Source organism: Phoxinus phoxinus (assembly GCF_949152265.1).
Source record: "Phoxinus phoxinus genome assembly, chromosome: 17".
NCBI classification, from domain to species: domain Eukaryota; kingdom Metazoa; phylum Chordata; class Actinopteri; order Cypriniformes; family Leuciscidae; genus Phoxinus; species Phoxinus phoxinus.
Window position 1 is genome coordinate 13,852,841 of NC_136892.1, and position 20,087 is coordinate 13,872,927.

At 42.6% G+C, this 20,087-nt stretch overlaps 1 protein-coding gene across 3 annotated transcripts; it reads left to right on the top strand.

Annotated features, from left to right (window-relative positions):
• The first annotated feature begins 701 nt into the window (after positions 1 to 701).
• Positions 702 to 19,756, top strand: pdk3b (pyruvate dehydrogenase kinase, isozyme 3b). Of its 3 annotated transcripts, none has more exons than XM_079586075.1 (12): positions 702 to 989; positions 9,295 to 9,436; positions 12,309 to 12,380; positions 13,149 to 13,333; positions 13,469 to 13,558; positions 13,632 to 13,709; positions 13,816 to 13,892; positions 16,071 to 16,172; positions 17,257 to 17,370; positions 17,451 to 17,564; positions 17,657 to 18,281; positions 18,906 to 19,756. In XM_079586075.1, the coding sequence occupies exons 1-11, from the start codon at positions 887 to 889 to the stop codon at positions 17,798 to 17,800; spliced, it is 1,221 nt and encodes a 406-aa protein (XP_079442201.1). In that variant the 5' UTR covers positions 702 to 886; the 3' UTR covers positions 17,801 to 18,281; positions 18,906 to 19,756. The 3 variants fall into 3 exon arrangements, with proteins under 3 accessions (XP_079442201.1, XP_079442199.1, XP_079442200.1); XM_079586073.1 differs by having other exon boundaries at positions 17,657 to 18,338; positions 18,806 to 19,479; XM_079586074.1 differs by having other exon boundaries at positions 18,806 to 19,479.
• The last annotated feature ends 331 nt before the right edge of the window (positions 19,757 to 20,087 follow it).

Below are 20,087 nucleotides of genomic sequence, written 5' to 3' on the forward strand. Positions count from 1 at the left end.
CTTTTTAAGGCATTTAATTTTAAGGCAGCAGAAACACTTACTTAATTTTTTTTTTTAAACCATGAGCATAAATTACTTGGGACCGGTATATGCTTTGATACTGATGTGCAGCCTGTACGTCTTAAATAGGGCTATATGTGCCTAGTAACAGTTAAGCAATGTTAGCTTCACTCTAACAGTCTGTTCGGTCACCTTGATTTTGCCAAGACATGTTGCTGGATCATTTAGTTGATCCTCTTGGAACAACATTCCTGTCCAAAAATGGACCCATAACTTATCCCTAAAATCTGAGGGAAATGACAGGTGAATAACACTGATGTAGAAGCACCTAACCCTTGTTGTAAGCCTAAACTTGACATAAACTGTAAGCTTGTCCCTCAAATCTGATTGGTTGATTGGAATGTTGTTCCAGGATCAAAAAAGATGTTGATTCAGCCAAGAACATTTTGTACTTGGTGAAATCACGTCCACCCAGTCTGTTCAACAACTGCAGGCTCTATTGATTGTGTATTCAATTTGTCTTCAATATGTTTTTTTAACTTCAAAACCAAAGTCACTAATTATTTATATATTATCTCATATTAAAGGATTTACCCGTATAATAAGGTACAAGTGAGCACAAAATAGAAGCTTAAAGTAAGAATTTAGCACAAGTATATATTTTACATTCCAGATCCATGTCTCAATCCATCCAGACAACCAGTGTAATCAACCCTGCAAGTGATAGCACGCGCTGTCATGTCACGTGACGAGAGCCACAAGCTTCTGCTCGATATCAAGCGCACAACTGTCGCTATAGAAACGAAATAGATCGTAAAGTGTTGAATGAGTGAACGCGCAGCGCGGGAGCGCGACTCGAGCTGTTTGGAAGTTGACAGATCTAAACATGAAACTGTTGAACTACTTGCTGAAAGATGTCACGCACAAAATCGAATATTTTTCTAGGTTTTCGCCCTCACCGATGTCAATCAAGCAATTCCTGGATTTTGGTGAGTAATGAAACATTGGGATAAACGCATACCGTTAGAGTTAAAGAACCGCCAATGATGCAAAAAAAAAAAAAAAAATGTTTGATGTAACGTTAGAATTGTCTCGTGCTGAACTTGAATCAGTGATATATCTGCTGTGTGTCTCATTTTTAATACATTGTTTTTATTTCACCACATATTCTGAGTGATTAAATCAACACGTTGACTATATTCACCTTGAGGTGATATAAGGTCAAGTGAAAGCTAAAGCTCAGCGTTGGCACAACACTGCTATCAACTGAATAAAAATAGACTCGCCGTTACGTGAGTCAATATCACTATAAAGTGCCTTTGGTGTCCTCATCAGAATCATTCAGTCATCATGAACATAATGCAAAATAATGAAATTCTGAGGTATTATTATAAGTGGCCAAACATTTACACACATACAAGTACAATGATAAGTCTCTTGAAATGTGTTTTTCTGATTTTATACCATTTTCTTTGATTGGATATATGTGATTTTGTAATGTCCCACATGCTGCTCAGCTAACTTCAGTAAGTATAAAAAGTGGTTAAATGACATAAAATTAAAACACTTTTTGAATGTACTTATTGTCCTCAACAAGTTATTTAATAAAACAAGTCATTTTGATTATTTCTATTTTATTTTCATAATAATATTAAGCATTTTGCATGTGTCCCTGAAATTGGCGTCCACCCTGTCATTATGGGGTTAACGCCCCTTTAAGAAACCAACTGATGTTCTCAGTGACACCCCCTCCCCCATTTGGTCTTTCTTCAGTGGAGGTTAAAACATCTGCTGCACACACAATAAGTATCTACACTTATATTTCCTAATTTTCATCATATTGTGTTTGTAGTTGCGTGTTGTCAAGCTTAACATGTCCACCCTGTCATTGTGAAATATTAATTAATATAAAAACTTTTCAGAAATTCAAAATATATATTTTAAGCAGTGCACAGTCAGCTTCAACAGTGAATGACTTTGCTAACTGCATGTACACCATGTGCTAATTAAATGCTAACTTTAGCCAAAAATGTCCACCCTGTCATTGTCCACCCTGTCACCAAGCCTGTGTCCACCCTGTCACCAATACATATTTAGGCAGTAATTTCATTATTATCAAAAAACTTTTACCATTAACTAAAATGTTTTGCTGGGAAAGGGACACATTATCTTTCTGTAGATCTACATTTTATAATCCCTAAGCAATGAAAATGTATTTATTCTATTTTGAATTTGTCCATGACAGGGTGGACCTATGTTATGGTTTGCCCGTATATTGTCAGCTTGCAGTTAATTTATAAAAAAGTGATGGAGCTTGACCAATATGCATTTCTAACAGCCTAAGGTCTCCTTAATACAACACATATTAAGTTAAATGGAAAATCTCAGATTTTTATTTAGGAAATTGTGAGGTCTCAAAGGCACTTTATGGTGATTTTGACCCACATATCACTTTATAACATCATGAGCCTGGTCCAGTTTTGCAAAGGCTAAATAATACGTGCTTTATGAGTATATTAGGTACATTAAATCTATCTATAATAAATCTCAAGAGTCCAAATGTGTGTGTTTTTTATGCATGATGTCAACCATACACTACCAGTCAAAAGTTTGAAAAGACAGAAATATAACGTACTCGGTTAACGTAACCTCGGTTCTCTCTAGGAGAGGAACGAGTACTGCGTCGAAGAACGCTACGGGAAAGTATTTCTTTGTCGAGATTGAAGCCTAAAAATTAATCCTTAATTTTGTAAATATTGTAAAACGCTTTTCTGTAGCATACAACCCTAGGCGGAGCAATATCGCTCACCCATTGGCTGCTCCGCCAGAAAAGCACAGCCTATGCGAGGCCAGAGACGCTGACCAATGAGGGCGCTTCGCGCCCTTCTGCGTCACCTCCCGCCAAAACAGGCGTGGCCTAGGCCTATAAATACGAGCATAGCTGTCTAACACACTGATTTTCGTCACGAAAGCGACGCAGCGTGGACACGCATGGCATGAGACGCAGTACTCGTTCCTCTCCTAGAGAGAACCGAGGTTACGTTAGTAACCGAGTACGTTCTCTTACGTAGAGTTCTCTCGTACTGCGTCGAAGAACGCTACGGGAACCCTATGTAACCCGCCATGTGTGTTCTTGGACCGACACAGACACCTAAGGGCGCGCGCGCCCTGGCATACAAGTGCCTACCCCAAGAAGTATAGGAAGAGCGGCTAAAAATAGCATCATCCCTTTAAGTAGTGCCTCTAAGGGCATAATAACATATATATGAATATATATATATATATGAGGGGTAATAGCATGCTCATGGGACACATTGTCAGTGAGTGATGCTTAAACATTGAAGTGACCTGGGCCGCAGCGCGGGGCAGGAACACTAACATAGTCTTCTAGACCGAGAGCAGTTTAGCCTGCAACGCAGGAACCTCTAGGTTATAGAACCGTATAAATGTAGACGGGGAGGCCCAGCCTGCCGCCATACAAATATCTTGTAACGAGATTCCGCTATACCAAGCCCACGAAGAGGCCATGCCTCTCGTAGAATGTGCTCTGATGCCCAGGGGGCATTCCAAACCTCTAGATGCGTAGGCTAGCGCAATGGCATCCACTACCCATCGAGATAGACTCTGTCTCGTCGCGGCTCGCCCTTTAGAGCGCCCACTGAACGAAACAAAGAGCTGCTCCGACTGTTGAAAAACAGCGGAGCGGGACACATAAGCTCTTAATGCCCTGACCGGGCAAAGGGAGCTATTTCCGTCCTCAGAGGCCGGCAGAGCCGACAGGGAGATGACCTGAGCCCTGAACGCTGTGTTGAGGGACTTAGGTACGTACCCATGCTTTGGTTTCAACACGACTACAGAGTCGTTTGGCCCGAACTCCTTACAAGAAGCTCTAACTGAGAGCGCTTGCAAATCCCCCACGCGCTTCACTGAAGCGAGAGCCAAAAGAAACACGGTCTTGAAAGACAGGTGTTTCATGTCAACTGAGTGAATAGGCTCGAAAGGGGCCCCTTTCATAGCGTTCAACACTGTAGAAAGGTCCCAAACGGGGACTGAAGGAGGCCTTGGAGGGTTTAACCTCCTGGCTCCTCTAAGGAAACGGACCACCAGGTCGTTTCTGGCCAGTGAATGGCCAAGCGTTGGATTAACGAACGCAGATATGGCAGCCACATAGACTTTGAGCGTGGATGGGGTTCTTCCCTTATCCAATAGCTCTTGGAGGAAGGAGAGAATCTCCGTTTCCCCGCACTGAAGTGGTGACAGACCTTGGTCTGAACACCAACCAGAGAACACCGACCATTTGGAAGCGTAGAGCCGTCTAGTAGACGGAGCCCTAGCCTGTTCGATCGTGTCTAACACTCCCTTTGGGAGATTAGCGGGTACCCGTTTATGGCCCATACGTGTAGGGACCAGAGCTCCGGGCGAGGATGCAAAATCGAGCCCTTGGCCTGCGAGAGGAGGTCTCTCCTCACTGGAATCGGCCACGGGGCAGTACTCTTCAGTCGCATCAAAACTGGGAACCAGGGTTGATTCGTCCAGTACGGAGCGACTAGTAGCACCGCGCATCCGCTTTCCTCGATACGCTCCAGCACTTGAGGCAGGAGTGAGACAGGAGGAAAAGCATAGAGCGGACGGCGGGGCCAGACACTGGCCAGCGCGTTCGTGCTCTTTGAAAAGAATTCTGGGCAGTGAGCGTTTTCCTGGTTCGCAAACAGGTCTATTTCCGCTCTGCCGAACGTTTTCCACAGCAGACGCACTGTCTGTGTGTGTAGAGACCACTCTCCCGTCGGAACATTGTTCCGTGAGAGTCTGTCTGGGCCTACATTCAAGTGGCCTGGCACATGCATTGCTCTCAACGAGCGCAGGTTGTGCTGGGCCCATACCAGTATGCGTTCCGCTAACCTGAATAGGTTTCGGGATTTCACGCCCCCCTGGCGGTTTATGTAGGCTACTACCGACATGTTGTCCGAACGGACCAGGACGTGGTGCCCTTTTATCCGGGGACAAAAACGCCTCAGCGCAAAGTCCACCGCCATCATTTACAGGCAGTTTATGTGCGGTAGTTTGGCTCGTTCTGGCCACTGGCCAAAGAACGGTCTGCCGTCGAGCAGTGCTCCCCAGCCTGAGGTGGACGCGTCCGTGGACACCACCTTCAGGCTCGAGGAAGTCCCCAGGCTTACACCTGACCGGTACCAGTCTGACGCTCTCCATGGTGTCAGGGCTGAAATGCATTCCTGATTGACCTTGAGGCGATAACGACCGTGCAACCATGCTCGGCGCGGTACGCGCGCTTTCAACCAGAACTGCAGTGGGCGCATGCGCAGCAGGCCCAGCTGCAGTACCGCTGAGGCTGAAGCCATGAGGCCTAGCATTTTCTGAAATCTCTTGAGCGGCACTAAATGGCCGCTGCAGAAGGATTTCGCCATTTGCAGGGTGTCCTGCCTGCGCTGTGATGACAGCTGTGCTGTCATAGACAGCGAGTTCAGATCCAGTCCTAAAAAGGAGACCCTTTGACTGGGAAACAGTGAACTTTTCTCCCAATTGACTCTCAGACCTAAGCACTCGAGGTGATCGAGTATTAGTGTCTTGTGGTGAGCGAGTTCTGAAGGCGATTGAGCCAGAATCAGCCAATCGTCCAAATAGTTCAGAATTCGAATGCCTCGGAGTCTCAGGGGTGCCAGCGCCGCGTCCATGCACACTGTAAATGTACGAGGTGCTAGGGATAGGCCGAATGGCAGGACTGTGTACTGATATGCCCGGCCCTCGAAGGCGAATCTCAAAAATCGCCTGTGACGTGACGCAATTTGTATGTGAAAATACGCGTCTTTCAGATCTATCGCCATAAACCAGTCTCCTCGGCGAATCTGCGCGAGGATTTTTCTGGTCGTGAGCATTCTGAACTTTCGCCTTGCTAGCGCTTTGTTCAGACGCCTTAGATCCAAAATGGGTCTGAGACCCCCGTCTTTCTTGGGTACCAGGAAATATCTGCTGTACCAACCCCCTTCGCTTTGAGCTTGAGATAAAGGCTCTATGGCCCCTTTGCTCAATAGCTTCGCTATTTCGGCTCGAAGTAGGTGTGCTACTTCTGTTTTTACCGTGGTTTCGACTTTCTCCGTGAAACGGGGAGGGCGTCGATGAAACTGTAGCGAATAGCCTCTTTTTATAGTCTCTAGCACCCATTCTGAGACCCCGGGAAGTCTTTCCCATGCATCTGCACGTGTGACTAGGGGTTGAATGTAATCTGGGCCCTGGTCGCGAAATGGCGGCGACACGAGAGCAACCGTGTGCTGTAACATGGACGCCGTGGCGTGTGAGGCGGGGGGCATGTTTAACACACAATGCATCCCGCGCGCGCTCGGCTCTCTGAGTTGAGAGAGAGCGCGCGGGGCGAGCCCCATAGGGCTCGTTATATTTGTGAATAAACGTGGGCGCTTGGTGGCGGGCACATTTATAACACCGGGGACACTGTGTTTGTGTACTGACTGACCGTTCGTTAGTTTCGTTTTTACAGAAACCGCGGAACGTGCAGTGTGTAGTGGTTGTGGGCACTGGACAGTGGGCACGCTCACTACATGTAAAGCACAATCGGCATGAGCCGATTTTATGTGTGCAAACCCTGTGTTGAACGGGGCTGTGCTTGTGTGAATGAATGGGCACTGGGTGGGCATTGCAGTTACACACATTACACCATCGGCCTTGGCCGGAACACCAGAAATTAAACTCTTTTTTAGATTTATCTGGGTCGCCGTGAAAACGGCGTTTGTGTGCAGGCAAACGGGCTTTACGGCCGGTTTGTTGGCTGCTAAATACACTGGTACAAACACGGAACTTAGGGCTGTACAAGCGAGAATCTTGGGTGGAAGTCCGGCCGCAGCGGGACCCGAACACCGTCTTTTTCCTAGCAGGGCTAGGATGTCGCCGAGGCCTCGGGCTTGAGTGAGATCTTGGGCCGAGGACCACGCGGTGGCGGGCGGCGTCCGGCGGAGCGAGACCGTGGTCTCTCTCGGGCCTGTTGCTGCTGGGCCGGTGCGGCGGGCGCGGGGCGCTGCTGAGTTCGGGCAGGCGGCTGTTTAGGGCGGCCTGTTGCGGAACTGGAGCGCTTTGGCAGGAAATGTATCATGGCCTGCGAAGTCTTCTGTACCTCGGCGAATCGGTCCGCGAAGTCCTTCACGGAAGATCCGAAGAGGCCAGTCGCTGAAACGGGAGCGTCGAGGAACGCCGAGCGCTCCGACTCCGCCATTTCAGAGAGAGTCAGCCACAAATGTCTCTCAGAAACAGTAGCTGAGGCCATAATCCTGCCGATGGCGTGTGCGGCGGACTTTGTAGCACGAAGAGCTAGGTCTGTGGCGCTACGTAAGTCCGGAACACTGATCGCGCCCGGGCCTTCCTCGTCTAGCTTGCGGAGGAGGTTGGCCTGGTGGATTTGAAGCACCGCCATGGTGTGCAGCGCCGATGCAGCTTGTCCGGCGGCGGAGTACACGCGGCCGTTCAAAGCTGATGACGTGCGGCAAGCTTTGGATGGTAGGACTCCCTTAGCCCGCCGTCCAGCAGAGGGTGGGCAAAGGTGAGTTGCTACAGCCTCCTCGACCGGAGGGAGAGCATGGTAGCCTCTGTCTCGAGCACCGTCCACTACGGAGAATGCTGGCGAGGCAGAAGTACGTACTCTGGCTGAAAATGGCGCCTTCCACGATTTCGCTACCTCTTCATGAAGCTCAGGAAGAAATGGGGCGTGTCTGGAGGGTGGCGCAGCACGTTCTCCAGAAAGGAAGCATCCATCCAGCCGGTTGAAAGCAGGTTGTTCGGGCGTCGACCACTCGAGGCCGAGGCTCGACACGGCCTGTGTGAGCAGACGCATCAGCTCTGCCTCAATGCTGATCTTCCCTCCTCGGCGTTCCGGAACAACGGGGGAGGGGAGGTCCACGGAGCTCGCCCATCCCTCGCTCTCTGAAGCGAGAAGCGAACAGCAGTCGTCATCTCCCTCAGATACAGCTTGCTGGTCGTCCTCCATAACGGACAAAGCGGCGGGCTGCGGCTGTTGTCCGTCGGTGAGCGACTCGAACGAAGTGTTGAGAGGAGCTAGCGGCGGTGGCGGCGGCGAGCTCCTCGTGGATGGAGGTTCCGGGACCCGCTGAGCGCGGCGCTTCTTACGGCGCGGCGCTACAGGGGGTGGGTTAGCAGCTTCGGTGAATGATGCAAGGCGAGTCCGCAGAGTCGCGATGGGCATCATGTCGCAGTGATGGCAGCCGCCATCACCGAGAGCGATAGCTGCATGTTCCTCGCCCAAGCAGGAAACACACAGCTCGTGGTGGTCCCCGTCGATGAGCGCGGCTCGGCAGGAGCCGCAGGAAACACGAGACATCTTAAAAAAGACACTCGTTGCTCTTTTGTGAGAAAAAGTGTCTGACGCAGTAGGCGAACACACACACAAAACACACACAAGTGAAAAGGATATTCCACGCCGGAGAAGCGCAGCAGGGAGCGGCGGCTTCAGAGAAGGCTCGTCCTGCTGAAGTGCTGTTCCAAACGGCTGTGGCGGCTCGAATCCAATCCAACGATGCGTGCAGCTTCGTGAATTAAGAAAAATCAGTGTGTTAGACAGCTATGCTCGTATTTATAGGCCTAGGCCACGCCTGTTTTGGCGGGAGGTGACGCAGAAGGGCGCGAAGCGCCCTCATTGGTCAGCGTCTCTGGCCTCGCATAGGCTGTGCTTTTCTGGCGGAGCAGCCAATGGGTGAGCGATATTGCTCCGCCTAGGGTTGTATGCTACAGAAAAGCGTTTTACAATATTTACAAAATTAAGGATTAATTTTTAGGCTTCAATCTCGACAAAGAAATACTTTCCCGTAGCATTCTTCGACGCAGTACGAGAGAACTCTACGTAAGAGAACCTATATTACCTAGTGGATTAAACAAAACTGGAGTGTGCAGACAATTTACTAATTCCCAACTTCCATTTGTGTTATTTCACCGATTGGGTGGCTTCATTATTATTATTATTATTATTTTTTTATATATTTTTTTATATCTCCTTTCTACTGGTACAGAATAATTTATATGTTAATATATTTTGAGGTGTCACATTCTTTCTCAGTGTCCTTAATTGATTGATTGATTGATTGTTGCAATTCATGGTCATTATCTACTTTCTTATTATATTTATAATGACTTTGCTTTCTTTTTCTAATCTTTGGCATTAAACAATGGTTGTAATACTGCTGTATCACTCATGCACACAGACTAAACAGGCGCATCATTGGATAACAAAGAATAACTTGTTCTTGCTTCTTGTTTAACCAGGCAGGGAAAATGCATGTGAAAAAACCTCCTACATGTTTCTGCGGAAAGAACTGGCAGTGAGGTTGGCCAATACGATGAGGGAAGTTACCTTGTTACCCCCCAATCTTCAGAGCCAGCCGTCTGTCAAACTGGTGGAGTCCTGGTGAGGAGGGCAGGGCTCAGTGAGGGCCAGGCAGGGACGGATAAACGCACGGGCCAACCGGGCACTAGTCAAGAAGGGCGGCCCGGACAAGCTGCCGGGGGTGGGAGGGGGGTGATAGGGGTTGGGGGGGCCTGCCGACTTACCCCCCACCACCCGCTCAACGAGAAATCGGAGCACCACTTAAATCCATACGCACTGAGAAATCGGAGAACTGGGGGAGTTTTGATAGGTCAGTGGCCAGGGCACGACTGCGTCATCCGTCCCTGTGGCCAGGTGTGACGATGAGTGTGAGCTGTGAGTAAACTGTGAGTAACAGCGGCTGGGTTTGTTGTAAAGTGCTCAGAGTGAGTGTTCTGAATACATATGTGACAGTAGCATCACATAGGTTATAAAGCAGAACGTAAATGCAGGATGAAGCTGAAGTCCTGGAATACTACACTGCATACTATACTGTACTAGTATTTTCTGAAAATAGTTACAGTAGGCATTATTCCATGATTGATTAATAGTAGTATGCAACATTGATGTCAAGTGTATGGCGTTCAGTGATCATCTTAAAACCGTTTGAATTCCATTTTTGTATAAAATATGTAAAAGTCTGGTTGTCTGAAAAGATATTGAGATCTTAAAGGGTTAGTTCACCCAAAAATGAAAATTCTGTCATTAATTACTCACCCTCATGTCGTTCCAAACCCGTAAGACTTTCCTTCATCTTCAGAACACAAATTAAGATATTTTTTATTAAATCTGAGAGCTTTCGGTCCCTCCATTGACAGCTACGCAATGACACTTTGACGCTTAAAAAAGTTCATAAAGAGATTGTAAAACTAATCCATATGAATTGAGCGGTTTAGTCCAAATTTTCTGAAGAGACTCAATCGCTTTATATGACGAACAGATTTAATTTAGGCTTTTATGCACATAAGCCCCCCTGTGTTGAAAATCAAGCTTTCAATGTTGTTTATATGTCCATGTGGTGTTTTTAATATGCTTTAAGACAAATCATGTGCATTGTCAACACCATTGCTGAGTATTTTGTCCTTAAAACCCTCAGTGAACCAAAGACAGTCTGAAAACTTTTGAAATCGCTGGTGTTTCTGACGTCACAAACTTCCTTGTAAACAATTACGTCAACGTGTGATCGTCAACGAGTGGAGTGAGTGGAGGCGGGGCTAATTTTCATATTCATAGAACTGTGTATACTAAATGTGAGGCAATTTTTTTTCCAAGGAAAAAACTCACACATCATCAGATCTGATAACCGCAAGCTCAAGCATGTTCGCTTGACATATGAGAACCAATGAGGTTCATTCTCGTGTTACACAGAACTTTTGAACTTCTGCAAGAACCAATGAGGTTAATTTTTGTGTTACACATGAGCATCCGCAAGAGGATTGTTCTTGTGCATCATGCAGGTTTGATTGAGCTTCTGTTTATGTTTGCTGATCAATGTTTAAATTCAATTCATCATATAAAGCGATCAAATCTCTTAACGCTCAGTACATATGGATTAGTTTTGCGATCTCTTTAAGAACTTTTTGAAGCATCAAATTGGTAGTTGTATAGACTGTCAATGGAGGGACAGAAAGCTCAGATTTCATCAAAAATATTTGTGTTCTGAAGATGTCTTACGGGTGTGAACGAGACGAGAGTGAGTAATCAGTGACAGAGTTTTTTTTTTTTAACTATCCCTTTAAAAAAAATGTGTCTTAGACTGGAAAAGAAAGAACTATAATTAAAGTAATCTCCAGTTATGGAGATCAGTGTGTGTTTTAGTTGGGCTCTTGACCCTTAAATTATTAACTTTAAGTTTTGTTTGGCTGCTGTACATGAGTTATAACAGCCAGATGATGAACAAAGAGAAAGTGTGATCTGATGGTGTTGGTTGTGTTTTAACATAATCATTATTTCACAATCATTTGACCTGAATCACTGAACTCATATAGATTCCAATTTATGAGTTTGGTTTATTTTATTAATTCTAGCTGCATAATGTTTTTAGCCTTTTCAATGAAATTTAAATCATATCAATAAAGTATATATATATATATATATAAAAAAAAAAATTTGGGCACACAGACATCAAGATTTAGCATATGAATCTCAGCAATGGTGACAAACAGATCACCTCTGATCATAAGCTCATTATTTATTCATGCAGCAATGCATGATGGGAGCCATGAATGAGTTTTGATTGGTGCAACCCAGAATGCACTGCAACATGCTTTATAAATGTCACCATTGTTGAGATTCACAGGCTGATTCTTGATAAAGTTAATAAAGTTAACCCTAACTCATGAAATGGACTCTATATGAGCTCAGTGATTCAGTTCAATATATTGTGAAATAATGATTATGTTAAAACACAACCAACACCATCAGATCACCCTTTCTCTTTGTTCATCTGGCTGTTATAACTCATGTACAGCAGCCAAACAAAACTTAAAGTTAATAATTTAAGGGTCAAGAGCCCAACTAAAACACACACTAATCTCCATAACTGGAGATGACTTTAATTATAGTTTTCTCCTTCAGTGATTCTGCTTGTTAACATCAGGTGTCTTCAATGTTGGCAATAACATATATTTTGTAATTTTTACTAATTTTAAATGGTTAACATTTAAGGAATTAATTTGATTAATTATTACTAAATTCTAATTTGTTAAATTTAATTAATAATATTGCTTGTAATCTGTTGCCTCATTTTTATTAATTAGATATAAATAAAATCTATGTTTTCATTTTTACAGTGGTTTATTGAGCCACATACGCCACCTAGTGGTTATGAGAGGAATGACAGGGTAGTTTTAACCATAAAGAAAGGAAGAGCCAGTGTTATACAATACGTTTATTTTTATTTTTTTGGTATCAGGTACAGCCAGAGCTTTGAAGAGCTGTTAGAATACGAGACAAGAAGTCCAGAGGATCCCCACATCCTTAATGAGTGAGTCTCCAACCTTCGCAAACGTGCTGTCCTGTTTTTCAGCAAACACAATTTTGCCTGGGAAAGTGTAAACTATGTTTCTTTATTTCTTGCCTAAAGGTCAGTGTATTAGATGTGTATTTGTACTAAAAATACATGTTTAGCTCTATTCATTTGACCAAAACACTGCAGTATAGTATTAGTTTAGCATAATGGATCAAACCTGTTTATGGGTGTGTTCACACTTGGCAGGTTTGGTTCGATTGAAACGAACTCTGGTGCGATTGCTCTGTTAGTGCGGTTCATTTGAATAAGTGTGAAAGCAGCCATCCGAACAAATGGACCGAAAAACATCCGCTTCCAAATTAATTCTGGTGCAGTACGACTGAAATATGAATGCAATCTAAATTCCCCAAAAGGAGATGTGATGTCTTATCTCGCCATAAGAGCTACGTTGTCTATTACAGTTTGTTACAATTCCTTTTTGGCTCCTTTACATACTTTATAAGCTCTCTGTTGTGAGTTCTCTTGTGAGTTCTCAGCTGGTAAAAAAATATGTATGCACATACAACAACAAGCACTTTTAGCCCAGCACACAGCAATGTTATGGATTTTCGGTAAGTTCCGTCACAAAATACATCATAAAAGCCCTTTTTTCTGCATTTTTAAGTTCTGTGTTAAAAATGCTAAGTGAACCAGGGCTGATTGTATCATTTTCTTACTAAACTGCAAGTGTGATGTCTCAATAAAGTCTTCCAGTAGTAAATAACGTATTATTGTGGGCTTCAGCTTCCTAGAGATCCTGATTAAGATTCGGAACAGGCACAATGACGTGGTGCCCACCATGGCCCAGGGTGTCATCGAATATAAAGAGAAGTTTGGTTTCGACCCCTTCATCAGCAGCAATGTGCAGTACTTCCTTGACCGCTTCTACACCAATCGCATTTCTTTCCGCATGCTCATCAACCAGCACAGTGGGTGACATCACATTCATGTTGGAAAAATGTTAAGTAATTAAATACGACAGAAGAAACGTCCTGATACCGTTTAGGACTGGGATCTCAAGCTCCTGAAGAATGGCCATAAGCAGCTCTTTTATTCTGTTTCAGCTCTTCTGTTTGGCGATGCCACTTGTCTTGCACAACCAAAACACATCGGAAGCATCGACCCAGCCTGCAATGTTGCTGAAGTGGTGAGAGGTACGTTAAAGAGAATTAAAATGCACAGATACGTAACATAAACCATTTTGAAGATTCTGATATCTCCTTCCAGATGCATATGAGACAGCAAAGATGCTTTGTGAGCAGTACTACATGATGGCGCCTGAACTAAAGATCGGGGAATTCAACTGTGAGAATGTGATCTCTCTTATTGTCTTAATAACATATAAGAATAGATCATAGTTGCTTTTTTAATCTATCTGTGCCTTCTTGTCTTATCTCACTCTATCTGCTAGCCAAAACTCCAAAGAAGCCTATACAGGTGGTCTATGTGCCCTCTCATCTTTTCCACATGCTGTTTGAGCTCTTCAAGGCAAGAGAAATAGACAGTGGGGTCATTTGAAAGGAGAAGGAAAACTGGGTAACACTTTACAGTAAGGTTCAATTTCGTTAACATTAGTTTATGCATTAGGTGCAAACAAAGAAGAAATTGACAAACAACATTTACAGCATTTATTAATCTAGGTTTAAGCTAATTTATAAATATACTATGATTCATTATTCATTTGTGTTTAGTCATAATACTTTAGAAGAAAAAAATAGACAGATATACAAAGTTCTGTCATGAAACTCTAGATGGCACAGGCTGATAGGTCCTTAACTCAATCTGCTTGCAATCACATTGGCTGCATCCGAAATCACATACCATATAGTACTATATAGTAGTCAAGTCAAGTCACCTTTATTCATGTAGCACTTTTTACAATACAGATTGTATCAAAGCAGCTTCACAGTGATAACATGAAAATAATACAGCAAGTTTGTTTTTAGAAGAAAAGTGCGTCATCGTCCACCTGAAGTAAGGCAGATCAATAATATTGTTGAATATTAAATGTCCCCAACTAAGCAAGCCAAAAGCCAAGGCAACAGTGGCAAGGAACTCCATCAGGTGACAGAATGGAGAAAAAACCTTGGGAGAAACCAGGCTCAGTCGGGGCCAGTTCGATGAACGAACAGTGTATGATTATGTTTCATGCAGCATTACAGGTCAGAAGTCAGATTGGAACAGAACATTCAGAGTATTTATCCATTTAGGTGAAAAACAGTATGTGACAAAAGAAGTATGTCCAAATTCACAGTACAAAGAGTAGGCGAAAAATACCTGATGACCTCCTTCTTCAGGTGAAATTCTGAAGTGTGCGTATGATGGACACTTGTTCTGTCCCACACTCATACTATATAGAACATACTTTTTTAACGGTCATGAAGTAATTACTTATTCAAAATAAATACATACTATGCAATTTCGGATGCAGCAGTTGTTCTCTGTAGGCCACAGCTGGTTCCTGCTGTATCAGTTGCTAATAAGCTTGCGGATCAACTTTCAAATACTTGGTCAGCGTTTGCTGTAGCAGTTTGCAGTGCACTTCCAGTATTCAACATCTAAGTCAAGTGAAATTTTTTTTACTCCTTATCACTGTGCGTTATTGCGTGGTTTGCCTTTTAATTCCTAAATCAGCAACCATACACAAGTTTTAAATAAGCTTCATGTTTTACAGTCCTGCATTCGATGCAGGAGTAAATTACTGATCATATAAGCATCAGCAGTTCCGCTATTGTGTTTATACTGCAGCAGTAGCAAGCAGTTTGTATAGTTGCTGTGAGAACACAGCCACTAAGCATCATGGATATGAGAACAAATGAAAGTGAAATAGGCTTCACGCATGTATACACATTCAACTGGGGCTCACCATATTTTGCTGTCACGCTCTGTCTAGTTATCTATTCATCTTTCACATATACAAATAGGAGGATAGAGGGTTTTGAATGACAATTATCAAATGACACTAAATTATCATACTAATAGAGCTAACATAGTACGCTTTCTAATTAGGTAAGATATTGGCTCAGGCACAAATAGCATAGGCCATTAAGCCCCCCAAAAAGAAAACCTTCTTAGTTTACTGGTATTTAGGCACATATGTAGCTAACACCATCACTAGATAATTGTACAATAACTCATGTTATGCATTTTAATTAAAATTAAATTCAATATTAATAATAAAAAAATGCATTACTATATGTAGGCAAGGCAAGTTTATTTATATAGCACATTTCATACACAATGGTAATTCAAAGTGCTTTACATAGAAGAAATTAAAATAATCAAAAGAAATAAGAATAATTAAAACAGTTTAGAATAAAATAAAATAAAAAATGTATTTAGAAATCTATATGTAGAAATGTAACTCCAAATTGTAACACAATTATTAGTATGTGTAGAAATTACCATTAACAAGATAGATTAATAAATGCTATTAAAAAAATAATAATTTTATGTAATGCATTAAATAATGTTAACAAAATGAACCCTATAATGAAGTGTCACGAAAAAGTTGCTTATATTTTTAAGTGACGTTTTAAGTGGAATTAAATTAGGTGTTTCTCAAATTATCACACTTTAGGGGGGCTTTTGTAAGTCATTTTATTCCTTTTAATTAAAAAAGTAATAATTTGAGGAAGTCCGTATATTATGTATATGTATGTGCAGAATTCCATGCGGGCAACGGTAGAGCTCTATGAAAACAACAGTGAGGGTCTTCCTCCAGTGAAAGCAATGGTTACTCTGGGAAAAGAAGACCTCTCAATAAAGGTTCAACACATGCCTATTTCGCAAAAGCATAAATGTTGATGGAGACTTACTTAAAGCTGCAGTCGGCAAGTCTGGCAGATTGACAGGAGCCAAAATTTTGAATGTTTACAACTCTCATGCCCCTCCCCCACTACCTCCGTGCACCCTCCCATCGAGTTCATGCTCGTCAGTGCGCGTGCACCAGATTTTCTGTGAACACGCCCGTCTCTTTAGCATCGATCTCTACAGGTGTTTTTCTTTTTCTTGGTTGTTTTGGACCTCCTAGCTCTGGTTGTTAACCAAGGAATTGGAAGCTTGTTAGTAGATTTTCTCTCCGCCATCACGCTTCATACAATCCAACACACCTGCGAACTTCAGGCGTGTGCATGTGATATTAGGAACTTTAAGCATCAGCCTCTGGTTGAACGGCAATGGCATTCTGGTGTTCTATTGCGCATGCGCGACTTTAACTGCTACTTCGCGACGTTCTACTGTAACCGTCTACTACGGGAGAACAGCCAATTTGCCGTAGTCGTTACTACGTGAAAGATTAAGAAAATTAATGTTATGTTTTATGGTATGTGGCATTGTAATTGTTTATGTATATCATTAAATGCCCAAAGCAACCCTCTCCTGCTTTTTAAAATCACTTTCTTTATTTGTATTTTGTCAAATTATTAAATTATCCCCTACGCCGTACTCTTTACTGTTGCTTAGTGATTTTTGCGTTCTTTAGCTACGGCAGTTAACCGTTTACTTCCGGCTGCCGTAGCCGTTCCATCAGCTGCTGTTGCTTAAAGTCCCTATTGTAACGTGCGCGAGGGGGGAAGGGGGATCTGTGGCGTGGTCACGAACTGTGATTGACCCGGACCAGCACTGATTGGACCAGAAGAACCGGGAGCGGTGGATTTTTGCAAAACAAATAACAGGCTCTATGTGAAGGTAGAAGCGCGTGTTTTTTCTAAAACAGACTAATTTATGTTGTTCTGTCAGAGCATAGTGTCGGTTTCAGTGAATATGATAAAAAAAATCTTGCCGACTTCAGCTTTAAATCTTAAAACACGTGCACTTTATTCATTTGATGCTAATGTGTCTGTCTTCTAAGATTAGTGATAAAGGTGGGGGTGTCCCTTTACGAAAGATTGATCGTCTCTTCAATTATATGTATTCCACTGCCCCAACACCACGTCTGGACTCCTCTCAAGCTGCTGTCCCACTGGTAAATACCCATCACACAGCTTACGTCTGTGTTTATATGTATGTGTGGTTTCACGCAACCTGTTTACATTGTCTCTGCAGGCTGGATTTGGCTATGGGTTGCCAATCTCTAGACTCTATGCACGCTACTTTCAGGGAGACTTGAACTTGTACTCGATTGAAGGGCTCGGGACAGATGCAGTAATTCATCTTAAGGTAATTGCATTGACGTTTCTATCTGTGGGACACTTGGATTACAGTGAGTATTAGCTTCGACTAGAAAAGTCGCCTCTCTCCGCTCTCTCCAGGCTCTTTCGAGTGAATCTTTTGAGCGTCTTCCAGTCTTCAATAAGTCAGCATGGCGACATTACCAGACAGGTCCTGAGGCTGATGACTGGAGTAACCCGAGCAGTGACCCACGAGATGCATCCACATATAAAGCCAAAAGATGACTTTATTATACCTGCTGCAGTAACTAGCTGCTTACAGCTGCCAGGCTATACTGAACACTGCCAGATAAGGAAATTTGATTCTAGGCCTTTTTAGTACTTGCTTATTTCCACTTCTAACTGTCTGAAAATAATACATTAAGTCGTGACGTAAGGAATGCTGTTTCCGGGTGCAAGCCTCGTTTCACTTGAGAATACTATCTCAACAGCCTTTAAGGTAAGCATTTAAAAACTACAGTCTCTGTGTAGTCTCATGGCAGTCTCACGGCATTCCGGGGATAAATATTTGAACAATTTATGAAAGTTGAATCACTGCCTGGCCATCTGGGATTTCGGTATGGAGATAAACGTTAGGATCATGATTTTTTGGTAGTATTACAACACGCTGTGAGTGTATATTAGCAGTGTTTGTTGTTTTCTTTGGCATCTGATCGAGCACTTGGACCCGGAAGTGGTGACGTATGACGTCACACTTAAAGGACAAGTTTGGTATTTTACACTTAAAGCCCTGTTTACAGATCGTATCTGATGAAATAGAACGGTTAAGATTCAAATTTGGACACATGCTCCTGTCCCGAGAATTTTAGGTTTATTTAGCTTTTGTGGACCTGTTTTGCCAAACGCGTCACACCCAGATTCTTCCGTTGAGAGCTTGAATAATAGACACCAGTTGGTGGCGATAATGCACCTTTGCCAATTGCAAGCAAACCCCTGGCATTTCATTGAATACACAGAAGAAGCGGCGGAGGAATATCGTACCTCACACAGCACATTCAATACAAGTCAATGGAGTTGGACAAAAACTACGATAAAACCTGTTGGAATGCATCTTTTTCAGCTATTCTTTTTGGGATCGTATCAGTGAACACCCCTGACCACTCGGTGAGTTTCACGTCTTTGTAAACGAAAGTTTAATGTGTTTTAGGAAGGAATCTGCCAGTGCACCTAGACAACCATTGTGGGGGTGGGGGGGGGGGAAGCAAAATAAACCTAAAATTCTCGGGACAGGAGCATGTGTCCAAAGTTTAATCTTAACCGTTCTATTTCATCAGATACGATCTGTAAACAGGGCTTTAAGTGTAAAATACCGAACTTGTCCTTTAATGAGTGAATAGTTTTACATCAGGGAGGGTGTGAAGGATGTTGGAAGAATGTTATGTGGAGAATACAGTAGATTGTTAGTTTGATGTACCATGTGGCTTTTTCTAGCAATTTGCTTTATACTCTGTAAAAAAATATTTTCCTGATTTATCATCACACATTTTTTTCTTTTGTCAAATCAATCTCATAGATGATATATGTGGTTCAGATAACATATTTTGAGTTTCTCCATTTTATTAACAAAATTGTTTAACTTCAATCAACTTAAAATTTGAATGCATCAGGTTACTTACCTTTTTGAAGTTAAACCAACAATATATTTGTACAGTGTATGATAAATTATTTTAATGCTACAAATTATATAAATAATTATGAATTCACTACTGTTCAAAAGATTAGGGTCAGGAAGATTTTGTTTTCTGAAGAAATTATCAATTTTATTGACACATTAAATTGATCAAAAGTGAAGACATTTATAATGCTACAAAAGATTTCTATTTTAAATAAATACTGTTCCTTTGAAATGATTATTTATCAAAGCACAACTATTTTCAACATTGATACTAATAAATGTTTCTTGAGCAGCAAATCCGCATATCAATGATTTTTGAATCATCAAAAATGTGATCATGTGACACTGAAGAAGATTCATTGGAGTAATGCGGAAAATTCAGCTTTGCCATCACAGGAATATATTACATTTTTATATATTTAAACAGAAAATAGTTATTTTTAATTGTAATAACATTTCAATCTTGTAAATGTAGTCTTGTTGAGCATAAGAGACTTCTTTCGAAAACTTCGTACTGATCCAAAACATTTGAATGATAGTGTAAATTATTAATAAAATTAAAATTACTATCAAATATGTTTCTACTTATGCAGTGATACTGGTAAAGTAAAGAAACAACATAACTTGTTTCTTAGTTCCCTTTCGATACGGTTCACCTGCATTGTGCGAGAAATTTTCTCTCTTACACTATGGGAATATACTGAAGCGTGATTCGTTCACGTCCTTTCAGCCCACCGGAATAGGCGAGGCCGACTGCCTATTTAAGTCGCACTGAAATGGCCATCTAGTCAGATTTAATCTCCTTCAGCGCGAAGACACATCTGCTCGCTGACTCTGACGACAAAGAAGAGAAGCCTCTACTCGCCACCAAGAACAGTCTCCTGCAGCGGAGTCTAC